The sequence below is a fragment of the Moschus berezovskii genome, chromosome X (genome assembly GCF_049115385.1).
Source record: "Moschus berezovskii isolate FMDL1 chromosome X, NW_MosBer_1.0, whole genome shotgun sequence".
NCBI lineage: Eukaryota > Metazoa > Chordata > Mammalia > Artiodactyla > Moschidae > Moschus > Moschus berezovskii.
Genome location: NC_142488.1, coordinates 14,849,472 through 14,867,831, shown reverse-complemented (window position 1 = coordinate 14,867,831; position 18,360 = coordinate 14,849,472). Strand labels below are relative to the sequence as shown.

Sequence of the window (18,360 nt, the reverse complement as noted above, 5' to 3'; positions counted from 1 at the left end):
AGGAAGATGATTACGTGCTTTGACAATGGAGCGTGTGTTTCCAGTTTCTTCTTGTGTGGGGGAAATGAAATGAACAGCAAGAGTGATTCTATCAATCATGGTTTAAGGGGCTACACCACACTATTAGGTGTCATTAATGAAAGACCTTAGATCCCATGTGCTTGGCTTGGCTTTAGTTCTTGTTTATGTGACTGGTCCTGGCTTTGATTTTTCTTTGTGCTTGTACCACCTATGGCTCCAGTCTGGGCTGGGATGGAGGAGGGGTATCACTTTTAGCCCTTGAGAAGCTTATTCTTGCCTTAGCCCCTCAGTTCCTACTCTTCCTTCTCCTCAGAAGTCAGTTTCCCCTCACTGAGTTTATGGCTGGCTCCTATTACATTTAGATATTGGGCTTGTCACTTTCTCAGTAAAATCTTCTCTCACTACCCTCTTATAATATGATCCACTCTTCTTATTTTTTAATCACAACACTCTGATCTTTTTCCCTCACATTTATTACATAGGCATAGTCATAATTATATACATATGAAGAGTAGCACAATATGCTTCTGTAGGGGAGTAAAAATAATTTTTCCTCAGCCTTCTAGGTCCTTAGCTGAGACCCCCACACCCCACCATAATAAAAAGACAGATTATAGGGAGAAAAAAATATTAATTACCTACTTACTTACTAGAATCCCCACAAGGATATAAAACTGAAAAGGCATCTGGAAAACTGTGGCTTAAATACTATTATGAGCTAAGGGCTGGGACTTCAAAGGGAAGGAATGAATTTCACAGGAAGATGAGAAAAGGAAATACATCCTAAACAAAGTTTATAGAAAGTTGAAAAAGTGATCCCCAGTAATAGTTGTCTTCCAGGTGCAGGCCCCCTTTCTAATGTAAATGTATCTTGCAAAAAACCTGGTAATTTATACTCTGTTTCCAGAGCTTCTTTGTCTGCGGGGTATCAAGAATAATCAGCTCAAAATAATCCATATGTCAAAGAGGCATATTCTGGGGTAGTGGAAGGGAACCGAATATGCAACCCCCAAATATATCTCTTTGGTATAAGGATTATTTTGAGAAACAGCAGACATAGGAGAAGCTCTGGAAACAGAGTGGAAGTTACGAATTTGTAAAGGAAACTTCCAGCAGAAAGCTCCATTTGAAAGGGTGTCTCCCTCTCAGTATCAGGAAGAGGAGGATGACTAGGTCACCAAAAACTCATCAGTCGAGAATGCAGGCCTTAGATCTGTAGAACAGCCTTACCCTTGTTAAATGTGCTTTTCCTGGTCATCTCCAATAACACCCCTGTCTCAGCAGCTTCTTTTGTCTGTAGCTAGAGCGGGTATTGAAGGTGGTGTCTAGGGCCACCCGGAGGAATTACTGTTTTCCTGGGTCTCTCCCATGTTATCGAGGACGTATACATGTTATTAAACCCTTTTTGTTTGTTTTTTTCCCTGTTAATCTGCCTTATTACAGAGGTCTCAGCCAAGACCCTAGAAGGCTAGAGGGAAAATTAGTTCTCCTCCCTTGCACATATACACTTAATTATCTGCCTCCCTCAGTGTTCTGCAATCCAGAACCAAGCTGCAGATTGAATGTATGAGATAAAGGCCATCATTGGGAAGGGCTCATCCCACTTTTATCTTTATTTCCTATTACCCTGCTGATCATCACACTACTTTTTCTTTAATCTTCCTTCAGGTTTGTGTCTTCCTTGCCTTGCCCGTGACATGGCCACTAGCCTAGTTTAGGCCTCCCAGCCCCACACTTCACACCACACTTCTTAGTTGTTTCTCCTCCTCTCTCACCCGTCTCTACTCCATCTTCCCAAACTGGTCTTGACATCTTCTCCAGTCACTCTAATCTCTCCTTCTTTGGAACTCACACTGCATTCATCCTCAAACCATTTAGCACCAACCATTTCTCATATAAAGTGTATTTGCTTAATCTGCTCAAAGGGCCTGTGTCCTCCACTTTTTATATAGCCCAGGGCCAAAGTTGGTACCAGGCACAAAGGAGGCACTGAACGCTTACGTTACTGACAGAGAAAACCAAACAAGGTCATGCCAAGTCTCTCTACCCTTACCTCACAGTCTCTCCAAGCAGGCAAGCAGGTTTACACCAGAACACTTGTGCTCAGATGATCACATCTGCCAGTTTCTCTCTCATTTCTTAAAATCCTATGAGGCTCTCAAGGTCAGTCCAAGCCCATTCCCTAACAACCCCACACTATATTAAGCATCCCTTCACCTGCTGTTACTCTTAACCTGCACTGTCTAATATGGTAGCCACTCATCCCATATGACTCGTTTAAATTGAGATGTGCTGTAAAAATAAAACACCTAGGGACTTGGAATACTTAGTACAAAACAAAGAATGTAAAATAGTTCATTTATAATTCTTATAGTCATTTTAAAGAGACAAGATATATTTTGGATATATTGGGTTAAATAAAACATATTAGTAAAATTAATTTCCCCTCTGTACTATATCTCACCTATATATTTGATATATTAAAATTAATTTCACAAATGAATAAAATTTATTTTTTCTCTCCCCCCCCAGTTTTATTGAGATGTAACTGACATACTATTTGTTCTTTTTAAGATGTGGTTATTGGAAAATATAGAATTGTCTGTATGGCTCATATTTGTAGCTCATATTTCATTGATTTGCTGGAATTGCTGCTCTGCACCATCATTAACCTTTTCTCCTGTGCCTTGCCCTGTGCTGTCCTTCTTCCTGAGATGTGCTGTTTACTCATTAAATTGAACACCATCCTAGCAGGCCTAGGTCTACTGCAGTGAGAGGATACACAGGGACCCTCCATGTGACTTTGTTGAGGATGGTCACAGAATCACAAACTGCCTTGTTCGAGCATCAGGGCTGTAAGAGGCCCTTTGGCGCTGAGCCAAGGTAACCACAGCATCACACGCAGTTACCACCACAGCAGACTAAGGCCCACGCTTCCTGGTGGTCACTTTAGGGCTATTTGCTAGTGCACTGTAGCTGCAGATTAAATTCACCCATTCCCAACCATTTTAGTTCACTGAATCCTAAGGTGTGGATGTTCACTCTTGCCATCTCCTGCTTAACCACTTCCAATTTACCTTGATTCATGGATCTAACATTCCAGGCTCCTATGCAATATTGGTCGTTACAGCTTTGGACTTTACTTTCACCACAAGACACAATCACAACTGAGTATCATTTGCACTTTGGCCCAGCCGCTTCATTCTTTCTGAAGCTATTAGTAATTGCCCTCTGCTCTTCCCCAGTAGCATACTGGATACCATCTGATCCGGGGGAGCTCATCCTGCAATGTCACATGTTTTGCCTTTTCATTCTGTACATGGGATTTTCCAGGCAAGAGACTGGAGTGGGTTGCCATTTCCTCATTCGGTGGACTACTTTTGTCAGAACTCTTCACTCTGACCCATCCATCTTAAGTGGCCCTGCATGGCATGGCTCATAGCTTTATTGAATTACGCAAGCCCCTTCGCCATGACAAGGCTGTGATCCATGAAGGGGATCCACGAATTTAATTCAGATGACCATTATATCTACTACTGTGGGCAAGAATCCCTTAGAAGAAATGGAGTATCCCTCATAGTCAACAAAAGAAGCTGAAATGCAGTACTTGGGTGCAATCTCAAAAACGGCAGAATGATCTCAGTTTGTGTCCAAGGCAAACAATTCAACATCACAGTAATCCAAGTCTGTGCCCCAACCACTAATGCAAAGAAGCTGAAGTTGGTTGGTTCTATGAAGACCTACAAAACTCTCTAGAACTAACAGCAAAAAAAGATGTCCTTTTCATCATAGGGGGTTGGAATACAAAAGGAGGAAGTCAAGAGATACCTGAAGTGACAGGCAAGTTTGGCCCTGGAGTACAAAATGAAGCAAGACACAGGCTAACAGAGTTTTGTCAAGAGAACATGTTGGTCATAGCAAGCACCCTTTTCCAACAACACACAAGACGACTCTATACATGGGCATGACCAAATAGTCAATACCAAAATCAAATTGATTATATTCTTTGCAGCTGAAGATGGAGAAGCTCTATGCAGTCAGCAAAAACAAGACCTGGAGCTGACTGTGGCTCAGATCATCAGCTCCTTATTGCAAAATTCAGTCTTAAATTGAAGAAAGTAGGGGAAACCACTCGGCCATTCAGGTATGACCTAAATCAAATCCCTCATGATTATGCAGTGGAGGTGATGAATAGATTCAAGGGATTAGAAGTGATAGACAGAGTGCCTGAAGAACTATGGACAGAAGTTTGTAACATTGTACAGGAAGCAGTGACCAAAAACACTGTAAAGAAAAATAAATTCAAAAAGGCAAAGTGGTTGTCTGAGGAGGCTTTACAAATAGCTGAGAAAAGAAGAGAAGCAAAAGGCAGGAATAGAGAAAGGGAAAGATATATCCAACTGAATGCAGAGTTCCAGAGAATAGCAAGGACAGATAAGAACGCCTTTTTAAATGAACAATGCAAAGACATAGAGGAAAACAATAAAATGGGAAAGACTACAGATCTCTTCAAGAAAATTGGGGATATCAAGGGAACATTTCATGCAAGGATGGGCTCAATAAAGGACAGAAATGGTATGGACCTAACAGAAGCAGAAGAGATTAAGAAGAGGTGGCAAAAATACACAGAACTATACAAGAAAGTTCTTAATGACCTGGATAATCATGATCGCGTGGTCACTCACCTACAGCCAGACATCCTGGAGGTGAAGTCAAGTGGGCCTTAGGAAACATTACTACAAACAATGCTAGTGGAGGTGATGGAATTCCAGCTGAGCTATTTCAATTCCTAAAAGATGATACTGTTAAAAAGTGCTGCACTCAATATGTTAGCAAATTTGGAAAACTCAGCAGTGGCCACAGGACTGGATGAGGTCAGTTTTTCTCCAATCCCAAAGAAGGGCAATGCCAAAGAATGTTCAAACTACCATACAATTGTGGTCATTTCATATGCTAGCAAGGTCATGCTTAAAATCCTTCAAGATAGGTTTCGGCAGTATGTGAACCAAGAACTACCAGATGTACAAGCTGGGTTTAGAAAAGGCAGAGGAACCAGAGATCAAATTGCCAACATTGGTTGGATCATGGAGAAAACAAGGGAATTCCAGAAAAACATATAATTCTGCTTTGTTGACTATGCTAAAGCCTTTGACTGTGTGGATCACAACAAACTGTGAAAAATTCTTAAACAGGTAGGAGTACCAAAATATCTTACCTGTCTCCTGAGAAACTTGTATGTGGATCAAGAAGCAACAGTTAGAACCAGGCATGGAACAACTGACTGGTTCAAAATTGGGAAAGGGGTACGTCAAGGCTGTATATTGGCATCTTGTTTATTTAACATCTATGCAGAGTACATCATGTGATATACCAGGCTGGATGAATCACCAGCTGGAATCCAGATTGCCGGGAGAAACAACAGCAACCTCAGATATGCAGCTAATACCACTCTAATGGTAGAAAGTGCAGAGAAACTAAAGAGTCTCTTGATGAGGGTGAAAGACAAGAGTGAAAAAGCTGGCTTAAAACTCAATATTCAAAAAACTAAAATCATGGCATCCGGTCCCACCACTTCATGGCATATAGATGGGGAAACAGTGGAAACAGTGACAGATTTTATTTTCCTGGACTCCATAATCACTGCAGACAGTGACTGTTGCTGAGAAATTAAAAGACACTTGCTCCTTGGAAGAAAAGCTATGAAAAAACCTAGACAGCATATTCAAAAGCAGAGACATAACTTTGCTGACAAAGGTCCATCGAGTCAAAGCTATGGTTTTTCCAGTAGTCATGTATGGATGTGAGAGTTGGACCATAAAGGAAAGCTGAGCACCAAATAATTGATGCTTTCGAGTTGTGGTGCTGGAGAAGACTCTTCAAAGTCCCTTGGACTGCAAGGAAATCCAACCAGTCCATCCTAAAGGAAATCAACTCTGAATATTCATTGGAAGGACTGATGCTGAAACTGAAGCTCCAATATTTTGGCCACCTGATATGGAGAGCTGACTCACTGAAAAAGACCTTGATGCTGGGAAAGATTGAAGGTGAGAGGAGAAGGGGATGACAGAGGGTGAGATTGTTGGATGGCATCACCGACTCCATAGACATGAGTTTGAACAAACTCTGGTAGATAGTGGAGGACAGAGGAGTCTGGCGGGCTGCAGTCCATGGAGTTGCAAAGAGTGGGACATGACTTAGCGACTGAGTATCAGTGGCTGCAGAGACCCCTGAGGCTCTTACTGTAATTCCAAAGGGCTCTTAATAGGTTCATTGTTTCTCAAGATTATTTGGAAGTTAATGGAAGACAGCACAGTCTGGATATCCCAGCCTCTGTTATCTGGGGAATACAGAATATTTTGTGAAGACGTTGCAAAACAAACTTTTGAGTACTGTTGTTCTCCAGGCTTTATTGATGTTCTTTAAAATTAATTGGAGCACTAATAGAACCATTTTCTAACACTGTTCAGTTATTAATAGATAAGTACTGTAAACTAGAACTTTCTCTGATGATGGAAATGGCTGATATGGTAAGTGCTAGGCACTTGTGGCGGAGAAGGCAATGGCAAGCCACTCCAGTACTCTTGCCTGGAAAATCCCATGGATGGAGGAGCCTGGTAGGCTGCAGTCCGTGGGGTCGCTAAGGGTCGGACACGACTGAGCGACTTCACTTTCACTTTTCACTTTCACACATTGGAGAAGGAAATGGCAACCCACTCCAGTGTTCTTGCCTGGAGAATCCCAGGGATGGGGGAGCCTGGTGGGCTTCCATCTATGGGGTCACACAGAGTCGGACACGACTGAAGTGACTTAGCAGCAGCAGCAGCAGACACTTGTGGCTATTGTCAGATTGGCATTTGCCATGGGCACTTGCCATCCATCTCTGCAAGAATTAAATTATGTATTGTTATAGCTCCTGATTTTCAACACCGCTTGAAAGGAGATCAGGATTGAGAGCAGAAGTGTGGCCCTCTGTGCTCAGGGAAAACCTGGCAGTACAGGTCTTCAGATAGATATTTTCAGGAGCCGATTTTATGAGCCCAGTTCTTGTATCTCCTCATGTAGAAAAGCACTAATATCCTTCATGGTGATGACTGCATTTAGGCTCATGACTAGGCATTTAGGCTCAATTTCAGTAGGTGATACATGAAGTGAAATTAATTTTTTTTTTCATTTTGGGTAATTGGTGCAGGCTTTTCTCTTTATTTTATCGTATTACCAGTCCGCAGGGTTAGGACTGTCAACATTTACTGTCTGTAACTGAGATCACAGCAAAGAGCAGTTTGAGTTGACACCAGTGCTGCCTGGGGATGACGGGGAGTGAAGGTAGAGCACAGGGCACAGGCCCAAGCGAAATGCTGCTTCTCAAGCTGCCATGCCCTCCTCCTTCAGTCAGTCCTTGCTGTGCTCCCCAGATCCTAACACGGTCAGACATCCGAGGGACGTGCTGAGCAGATGACATGATGATGGTGGTGATGACCTAACAACTGTGGTACTGGAGGCAGCTGCCAACACCAAGTTCTCACTGTGTGGCAGGCGCTCGCTAAGGACTTTGAACATTATCTTTTCTAACCCTAAACAATTTTGGATCATTCTTGATCACTGGGCCTTATGCTGAGGTATTGAGCTTCTAGGAACAATGAGCATTGTCCTTACAGCTAAACAGATGAGGGACCAGGACACGCTCAGTGGCTCAGGGCAGCAAAGACCAAATATTATCCTGGGTGAAACAAGGAGGGACAGTATAAACATCTAAAGCAAAACCAAATCATGACTGTCATCAGTCTGTCTTAGTAAGCTACAAACAAGAACATGTGATGTGGGAAATTAATCAAGGGTAGCCCCTCATCCCTATGTCACTACCACTTTGTTTTTGTCGTTACCAAAAGAAGCAAACTGTTTTATGTTTTGTTTTTTTTTTTTTGGCCCCACCACTTGGCTTGTGGTATCTTGCTTCCCCAACCAGGGATCAAACCAGGGCCCTTGTCAGTGAAAGTGTGGAATCCTAACTGCTTGACCACCAGGGAATTCCCTAGGAGCAAAGTATTCTAAAGACAGGAGCATATTGAATATTAGAACCTTAACTTTCAACTTTCTGTTAAAAAAAGCCTTTCTGTTAGTAACTAGATAAATATGACTAATTTTTTTCCATTTTTAGCCTTAGACCGCAAAGTGCCAGGGTTGAGAAGAAGCCATTCTGGGGAGGATGTGGGCTTGCTGGTAGGAAGCCACACCCAGCAACCAGAAATTTATTATGAGTCAGGCCAGTTCAGTTTAATGAGAACACAGTTAGTGATGGAAGAAACAAACTTACAATAAAAATATATTTATGAAGCAGTTTCAAGGCAACGAATTTAGCTAGATTGGCATTGCTCATAAATTCCTTTTTAATGTGCATATAGGGTCAGAGAGAGTAAGCCCAAGGAAGAAAAGTTGAGAAACCTACAATCTGGAAGCAAACCAACATTGGAAAGCTGTGTGAATTCACTGTGAATGGTGGAAAATATAGAAATTAACTATTTGGCACATACACTTAACCAGTGCATTAAACTCATGTCTCCACCATCACACACATCATCCTCCTATCATCCCAGGGGCTCTGCACCAGCGTCACGTTGCCTCCAGGGGAACTTTAAGGAGGTCTTGAGACAGTTAGGGATGCCATGCAACATCTGTAGCACACAGTCCAGCCCCAACAGCACGGGATGAGCCACCCCCATGGCAGCAGTGCCGTGGAGTTAGGGAAGACCATCTGCCACCTCACCTGATCTGTGGGGTCCCAGGAGAACACACCTGGGCCAGTTGGTCAGCTCCAAGTAACTCTTCTGCAATTTCTAATGAGGGGTGGAATGTTCCAGAGTACATCATCATGATGTATACCTCAAACTTAGGTCAGCTGTAGCTCAATAAAGTTAGGGGGAAAATTTCCCATATTTTAACAAACAGAGAAATAATGGTGTATTCTCCTCAAGGCATCTAATCCCAGTCTGGAATGCCACTGACATCAGAGCTGCACACACTCAACACACGTGACTCTTAGGAAACAACCAGGCTTCCTCCCTGTCCAGGCAGCCGTGTACTCACAGACTCGGTTCCGGGATTTGTAAGTGCAGGTGTAGAGGCTGCAAGGCCTTGCAGGCATGGACCTTGGAATCTGGAACCTTCTCCACAGTGTCTTGCATGGAGAAGCTTGAAGAATGGCCCTCAGGTGACTCATCATCGCCATCTTTAGCTTAAAATCTTGATCAGCTCCCCAGTAGCTTGCAGGAACCTAATAACCTAGAGGCAGGACAGAAGAGGCAAAGCCATAAATAATAGAGGTCCCGATCATGTGGAAAACACTCAGATTATTAGTACATAGGAGAGTCAGTCATTTATCCACTCTTATTCCTCAAACGCATTGTTCACCTCATTGGCAGGTCCAGAGATGACTGACTCAGGCGCCTTGCCTTTCCCTTAGGGTTACTAAATATTAGCGGTTCAGAGAAAGGACTGTCTTAATCCACAAAATGAAAGACTGTTAGCAATACAGTTTCTTAAATTAAAAACAAAAATTTACTCCTTGAAATCCAGATTAATAGTCCAGCATGGTACTCATATTTAGGCGAAACCAAAGGTGAAAGGCAACCTGAATTTTTAAAAAAATCAATCTGCTTCTGGATTGCTTAAAAAAAAACAAAAACCAAGATATATCCCCCCAAAATACTCATGGGTAGCTTTTGAAACACTTTTAAATGCTAGTGTGTCCTTTAAAGAGGTAGGTCTCATATCCCTATGTGTAAGACCTGAAGGACTCCCAAAGTTCTGCTTGATCCGAAAGAGAAACCTTCCTGAATATGTGAACCTAACCTAACCTCACAGCTTGGGAATTCTGCCAGTAAACATTTTCATTTCAACATTTCTTTGCTCTTAAACACTGTTGGGTGCTGGGAGATAGTAAAGATGAAGTAGATCATAAAAAAGAATGAAGTTCTCGTACATGCTATAATGTGCTGAACCTCGAAAACAGTGTGCTAAGAGAAAGAAGCCAGACACAAAAGGTCACATATGGTATGATTTCATTCGTATGAAATACTCAGAATAGGGAAATCTACAGAGACAGAAAACAGGTTGAGCAGAGGGGGAAATGGAGAATAACTGATGAATGGGTACGGGGTTTTCTTTTGGGTGATATAATTGTTTTGGAACTAGATAGAGGTAGTTGTTACATACCATTGGGACTGTACTAAATGCCTCTGAATGGTACATTTTAAAATGGCTACTTTGGGGAATTCCGTGGTGGTCCAGTGATTAAGACTCCTCACTCCACTGCAGGGGACCTGGATTCAATCCCTGGTCAGGAACTGGGATCCCACAGGCTACACAATGCGGCCAAAATATTAAAGATAAAATAGCTAATCTTATGTTGTGTGAATTTTTCCTCAATAAAATAACGTACATCATATGGGAAGGAAAACACACACCAAACCAGTTCTCAGCAGGTATTGGTACCTCCTGAGTCTGCTTTCTCCTGTCAAAGGAGGCCTCTCAGCAATTTGGCCTTGACTGGGGTGCAAAGGCTTTAAGGGAAGCTGAGGGGACAAGAAGACACATCACTTACTGACCTGAACTTTATTCATTCATACCATGTTTCCCCAAGAAGACTGTCAGATGCAGAAAAAGCACATGACCCAAGCGACGCTGAGCAAGGAGGGACACATTCTCATTTCATCCTCCCTCTGCTCATATACTTCATGGCGATTAATTAGCCGTGAACTAGCCCTTCTGCCTGTATTGCTGCCCTTGTCCCTGCTAGCCCCGAGCTGGAGGAGACAAGGCTGCATCCAAGGGAAAGGAGAGAAAATCACACCTGAGGTGTGTCCAGTGAACGCAGGACAGAGAACAGTTACTTCCTGTCACTACCCTGCAAAGCACAAGTGAGGGCTCCAGACAGATCTCTGTAACTGGCTCCCCACAAACCATGTGCCCACACCAGTATTGTAACATGAAGCACAGCATGGTGACAAGCCAGCCTTTCAGCCTGGGGCCATGCCCTCTGTTGTACACATCACTTTGCCAGTGAACACACTGAACTAAGGGAGTGGAGATAGGGAGCTCGTGACTCCCAGGGAGTCTCCTCTCCTGCAAGCCTAACTCCATACCCAGGGTCTTTAGGCCAGTGACACCTAAAGTGTGTCTGCATTGCCAAAGGGTATTTGATATTCTCAAACCAAGTTAAAATCACTTTTGTTCATAGTTTTATGTGTATGTTTGCATATATACATTTATAAGGGCATGGGCATGTAAAAATATACCTTATTTAAGATATGCAAAATCTGACACGATTTCAAACAGAGACTGATAATGAAATTTCAAGATATTATCTTGATAGTGCCTTGAGTCAAATGAGTACCTTGTTTCCAAAAATCTTAATATTTGAAATATCATTAACTGAATTAACTGAGCAGGGTTAAAGAGTGGACAATTTGCCACATCAACTCAGAATCTATTTCTGCTTTTTAAAATTTTTTTATTTTGGAAAACTTCAAACTTATAGAAATAGTGAAAATACTGTAATAAAACCACCTATGTACTTGCTACTGCATTTCAACAATTATCTCTTGGTGGCTAAGCAAGTTTTATTTGTGCCCCACCCACTACTTTCTGAATTATTTGAAACAAATCCAAGAAATCTTAGAAACTTATCCATGATTTTATTTTCCATATGAAAGTGAAAGTGAGAGTCACTCAGTTGTGTCCAACTCTTGTGACCCCATAGACTGTCCATGGCATTCTCCAGCCCAGAATACTGGAGTGGGTAGCTTTTCCCTTCTCCAGGGGATCTTTCCAGCCCAGGGATCGAACCCAGGTCTCCTGCACTGCAGGCAGATTCTTTACCAACTGAGCTATCAGGGAAGCCAGGGAAAATATCCTCCAAATTCATAGTTTGTTCCCCATGAAAATTATCTGTATAAAATAGCCCTTGGCAATAATTTATTGGCAGAATATGAAAACTATCAATTTTTCAAACTTAAAAACAGCACAAAAGCTCAGTAACCAGATACTTTCTCAGTACCTACCTATCCCTTAAAGTAAACACTTCATTTCTCTCTTGATATCTCCACTCTAATCTTGAATTAGCGCTCAGGTTCAGAACTTTATGCTTCTAATTTATAAGACTATGTCTAGCATGAAATAGCATAATCTATAATCACGGGTCAGCAGGGTCAAAGGAGTATATGAACGGAAATGTTTAAGATTAAGACTGAAGGGAGTTCCCTGGCAGTCCAGTGGTTAAGGCTCCCAATGCAGGGGGCATGGGTTCAATCCCTGATCAGGTAACTAAGATCTTGCATGCTGCACAGCATAGCCAAAAACAAAACAAAAAAGATTAAGACTTAATGTACGTCCTTCAATTTATGCAAGAAAGAATCCAGAACCAGAGGAGCAGGAAAAACAGTCATTCAGTTACACTGCACAAGAAGTTGCCTTTCTGTGACTTCAAATAGTGTAAGGTCTGAGAAAAGCCGAGAAAATCCTGTTAAGTATTACATAATTGAAAATTATTATTACTCAAACTGAATTTGCTAAAATGCTACCCATGATATAAGTACAAAATTTAAGAAACTAGAGAGCAGCTTTAGATGATTTTTAATGTCATTATTTTCTTTTTAAGACAGTATCATCAAATAATTCCAACTAAATAGGATTCTCTCTGATAAAATCAATTTGTAAAATTTCAAACTTGCTACGAGATATGGAGAAACCTTGCCTTAATTCTGTGCTTCTTTCCATTGACTTTCATTCCTGTATTGAAGCAATAATGAGCGATTATCTCATGCAAAGCACTGTGCTGGGTTAAGATAATAAAGTTATGTTTTCTCCTTATTCTTGCAAGCTTGCCATCTACAAAGAAAAGCTATTTAAACAAATAACTTCTCTCTTTAAGTTACTTTTTCATTGTAGTAAAATATCCATATTTATTGTTTTCACTTTTTTAAAGTATACAGTTCAGTGGCATTAAATACATTCACAGTGTTGTGTAACCATCACCACTATCTATACACAAAACTTTTTCATCATCCTCAAAACAAGCTCTGTACCCATTAAACAATAACTCCCCATTCCTTCCCACCTCACAGCCCCCAGGAACCTCTATTCTTTCTGTCTCTATGTATTTGCCTACTCCACAGTGGACTCATAGAATATTTTTTCCCTGAGTCTGGCTTATTTCACTTAGCATAATTAAATACTTCTTAATCAAAGTCAGATCTGATGACAGCCCTGACTTAATTCAGTGAGAACACAGAGGGTAGAGGCTTTAACTTTCAGGCACAGGTATCATCTGGAACCATGGGTCAGAGGGGACAGTTTTAACAGGCGGGGCAAAGACAGAGAGATGGCCGGGGAGGAATGATAAGGACATTTAGGGGATGGACGGAGTGCTTAAGAGCCAAGGCCAGAGAGGACAACTGGGGTTGAGTTGAAATGGGAAGAGCCTTGGGTTTGTTCAGTAATCAATCTCAGTGTCAGAAGAGGTGGGCAAACATGTGAAAAAGCACTCCTTTCTTGCTTACAATCTGGATGGTGGAAGAGACTTACTAATGCCCAGGAAGACAGTGCCAAGTGTAAGATACTGGTTGATCCTTCAAAGGGAAGGTCGTGATAAGACAAGGCCACAGACGTGCCTGATGACTGAGGGAATTGTACAGAAAAATGGGCACACACTTGGCCCTGCCTATGGAGCTGGGTGGGGAATCTGAGGCCTGTTGGCATGGCACCTGGAGAAGTCTGGGTAACTGATCCTCGGTCTAGCTCCACAGAGAGCAATCAGGAAAGCACTGAGGCCAGGGTGAGCTGACATCATAGGCTGGGGCTGACTGCTGGGGCCATGGCCATTGGGGGACTGCCCTGCATGCTATAGTCGTGCTGTTTGTGAACAGCACAGAGGCTAATGACACATGGCCAGAGGAAATGTCTCCTGTCCACTTTGAGACTGGCTGTCGAGGGCTAGGGAGAAACGAGAGCTCCAGACGATCTAACATCACCCCTACTCTCAATAGTCTCCCCAGGGCCCACCCAGGGGTGGGGTGCATGTAGTAGTCTGGAGAGCTGAACCTCTGTCCCCTAAGAATGCTGCTGACCTCACTGAAGGAGAACACTGACTCTGAAGATTACCTTTTGTGTTTTTAGACAAAAACAAAACCCAAATCCTTTTTTTTTTTGTAACAAAGCCAAGTGTATCGGAACTTCCCATCATCCCAAGTCTTCTATGAATAGTTTTCAAGGTGTTGGCTAAGCAGATACTCAGGGAACACAGTGGAAGGTAGAGCTGGATAGAGGTTTGAGATTAATTAAGGGAATATTAATTTCCAAGAGACAAGATGACTTTCAGATGTTCTTCCATGTGTACAGGATGAAGCACTGATGGTTTCTGCTGACTGTCAGCTCGGCACAGGATGGATGGGACTGGGCACAGAGGGGAGCCAGGAAAGCCATCCAGTCCACCACTCTTATTCTGTCATCCAGGAGGACATCAATCAAATACTTATTAATCGCTAGGCACTGTTCTAGGCTCATAAGGGGAATAAAACAAAGTCCCCGTCCTTGTAGAGTTTACATTCAAGTAGAGGGAGACAGATGATAAATAGCAACGTTGTGGACAAACTAAAATATGTTCAGTGAAAAGTAGAGCAGGGTAAGGTGAATTTGTAGTGCCACAGGGGAGGGGGTGTTGGGTTTTAAATAAATTGCTCAGAAGAGACCTTATTGAGAAGGTGAAATTTGAGCAAAAGACCTTATTGAGAAGGTGAAATTGCTCAGGAGAGACCTTATTGAGAAGGAGGTAAAAGAATTAGTTATACGGCTTTCAGGAGGAAGGTTATTCCAGGCAGAGGGAAATGCCTGTGCAAAAACCCTGAGGTGGGAGCTTGTCTGGCACATTCAGGGGACAGTGAGGAGGCCAATATGGCAGGAGTGCAGCAAAGCAAAAGTAAGGTAGTAGGAGATGAGGTCCAGAGGTAATGAATGCTAAGCAGATTTCTAGGCCATTGTAAAGGTTCCCCACTGCGGGGACACAGTAGAGTTTTTGGAGTAGAGGAGGAATTTAATCTGATATACATTTAAAAAATATCATTCAGGGTACCCTATTGGAAAATGACCAGAATGGAAGAAAGAAGCAGGGACCCCATTCAGGATAATCCAGGGGCTGCAACTGAGGATGCTGCAGTGGACATGGTGGGAAGTGGCTGGGCATTGGCTCCATCTTGGGGACACAGCCTGTAAGATGGGAAAGAAAGCAGTCAAGGAAGACTGGCAGATTACTGGCCTAAACAACTGCAAGGATGGAGTTGCCATGAACTGAGATAGGAAGGCTGTGTGTGGGAAAGGTTTTGGGTAGGAAATACGTAGATCAGATTTGGGTATGTGGAGTTTGAAATGAAATTCCAATAATTCAAGTGAGAGAATACGGTGGAATAGTCTATGTCGTGGTAGAACGAGGATGAATCCCTGAACAGAGAAACAGAACCTGGCACAGGAGCAGGCGAGGAGGGAAAGATGGTGCTCTTATTGCTAATCCTACTGAATTTGAGGTGCTGGGTCGGGGGCAGGCGAGAGGAAAGGTCTAGGGAGAGTTGACAATGTAGCACTGGTGCTCAGGAGACGTTGTGAGGCTAGAAGAAGGAAAATCCCCTCCCCCAGGGGTAACAGGTGTCTAGAGGGGGACTAACAAAATGGAGTGATTAGGGAGGCCTAGAGAAAGAGAAGTCAAATGCAATTAAGGAAGGAAGGGAGCATGAAAGGTCAGGGGCAAGGAGGGTTCCAGGGAAATCCGAATAGAAAGAAAATTTAGCTAATGCTCAGTTACAATACCTGTAACAATACATGAGATTATTTATGCTAAAGCCAAAGGCCAATCCCCTCTGTTACATTAAAAGGTAGAATTTATTGAGAGGTGAGGTGGTTATTTAAATTTACCCATGGGTCTTATAAAGCCCAAGCTAGTGAAACCACAAATGTTTAATTATCAACCATAACACATAACAGTGAACTACTAGCAGACATTACTGGGTGTCACAGAAAATCTGTCCTTACGTATGTGTGTCCTTAAAGATGGGACCATGGGATGAAGGGGCCCCAGAAGAGCCTTTGTTATTGCTAATTATTTATGTATGTCCCTGGATCTTACTAATACATCCCTTAACTGTTTTGCAGACTTGGAAATGTGTGAGGAAAAAAAAAGATTCTGAAAGCCTTTAAAAAAACATTCATAAATCATGTATTAAACGACAGTAGTTTGAACTCTGCCTGATTAAGCAATTTATAAAACATGCAAAACAGCAAAAAATGGTACTCTGACTAAAGGTTACAATTACATTGAAAAAAAATTCCTGATTATCATCAGATTCACTTTTCCGTTTCTCACCTCCTCATTTCCAAAGGAAGCAAGCCTTTTGTAGTTCCCTGACATGGAAATTAGGAGTTATGTTGCCATGTCTTGACTGAAAAAACTGAGTTTCTTCTCACCCACTTCTCTGATAGCAGGATCCCAATCTGGGATTGCCAAAGGTTTCAGAGTACATTTCTAGTAGCTGTTTTGCATGCTGCAATTAACTTCCCCAGTGCGGCCAATGAAATGAAATGCATTTCCCTCCTTCCATCAGATTTCCAAAATACTCATATTTCCTCATAAGTCACTCAGTCTTTATTGAGTTCTGACTGTGAGCAGTCACAGCCTTTTGCCTGGCTCCTAGGACAACAAGGCAAGAGTGTACAGAGAGAATGGTGTCCGGCTGCTCTTGACCTTTTGGTGAATTTCAGTCCTGATACTATGTAAAAATTGTCTGAGTAAAGGAAGAAAGTTCCAGATAGCTGAAAGGTTTTCCATTCCCCCAAATGTGCAAAAACAGTGATCCTTCTGTATGATGTGCAAGGGAGGAGAGGGGTAGGGTCTGGGACAGCTTCCCTCAGAGAAATCTAGCTACTCCCTTGCGTATTCCAGCAACGTTTTTAATAGCAGAGTGAAGATGGCCAGATTAGCAGTAAAGGAAGAAGAAGGGGAAGCAGAAAGCAATGTGGTTTTCAGCGGCTGGGTGAGAACAAATTCTGTCCAAATTAAGGTGTACACATTAACGTCTCAAATTTCTCAGTTTCCCAGTGAAAATACGCCAGAGGGGAGGGCACTTATATTAACAAGTTGGCACTAGCCTCAGGGCAGTAGCATTTAACACTGAATTTTAACACTGAATGCCACAAAGACTCAAAACAGACATCAACAATGTTCGTACTACGGAGGTTCTCCTCCAGTTCTGGGGCGGGGCACAAAACAAAAAGGCAAGAGGGAATTGTGGAATGGAGAACGCTCAGATTTGTCCACGTGACACAGCTGTGCCGCAGATACCCTGCCCTGGGGATAGTTGTGACTCCGTTCTCACACCCAGACATATGGGGGGCGGGGGAGAAATGCAAGAAAACCCAAGTCATTCCCAGTTTGCTGGGCCTCGGTTTTTGGAACTGCAATTCCAATTTCAAGCTATTTCACAGCAGGTTGGACTTTCTTGAGTTAATCACATCCAACCACCCCTAGCAAAACTCCCTCCCAAGTAACTACCCTTATGCCCCGACAAGTTCCCTGAGACAGCTGTTTACCCGTCGAGTGCAGACAATCCCAAAGGAGGTGCAGCCATTTGGTTGGTGACTCCCACAGTACAAGAGGTCTCCCGGGCGAGGAGAACAGGCGGGGGCGATGCCCTACGGGCCTCCGCAGTCCCCCGGCAACTATTCGCAGGACCAACAGCTGTCCGGACTCCGAGACCCGGCCTGCCTCCGGTATAGTCCCCAATCTACGTGGCTACCCATCCTTACCTGAGCCTTTCCCCAGAGAACGAACCTTGCGGCTCGCTCCAGTCCGGGACTCGCAGCAGGAGCGCTTGGCCATTGTAGCCACGCCTCCATCTCGCCCACAGCCCTGACCAAGCGCGTACCCCTCTAGGTCACGCCCCATATGGGATAGCCACGCCCCTCCAGGCCGATCTTGTTCCTGCCCGTTGGCCTGGCCATACCCCTCGCTCCAAAGCCACTCCCTTTGTTCCCCACCCTGAGTTCCGCCTGGGCCCGCCCCTTCCACCTTGGTAACGCCCCTGCATTCCGCTGAGGTCCGGCCCTTCAAGCCGTGTTTAGCTGCTCAAGCTCCCGCCTTGGAGCAGGACTTGTTGGCGGGAATTCGAGGTCGTGTGGGCGGCCCCCACCTTGAGTCTAGAGGAGCCCTCTTGGGTCCTGGGAACTGAGTTCTGGCAAAGTTTTGTTGCGTAAAGTCAGATGGCGGGCTTAAGTGCCTCGTCTAAAAAATTGCTTTTCTCAGGT

At 43.2% G+C, this 18,360-nt stretch overlaps 1 protein-coding gene across 2 annotated transcripts in view; it reads right to left on the bottom strand.

Annotated features, from left to right (window-relative positions):
• The window catches only part of LOC129534866 (carbonic anhydrase 5B, mitochondrial), a 39,375-nt gene extending 21,379 nt beyond the window's left edge, over window positions 1-17,996 (bottom strand). For both annotated transcript variants that reach the window (XM_055393379.2, XM_055393378.2), the window contains exons 1-2: window positions 17,863-17,996; window positions 9,103-9,297 (exon numbers count right to left, since the gene is read on the bottom strand). In XM_055393379.2, coding sequence (XP_055249354.1) covers window positions 9,103-9,244 — 142 coding nt within the window. In that variant the 5' untranslated portion in view covers window positions 9,245-9,297; window positions 17,863-17,996. The remainder of the gene's footprint in view (window positions 1-9,102; window positions 9,298-17,862) is intronic.
• Between the last annotated feature and the right edge of the window lie 364 nt (window positions 17,997-18,360).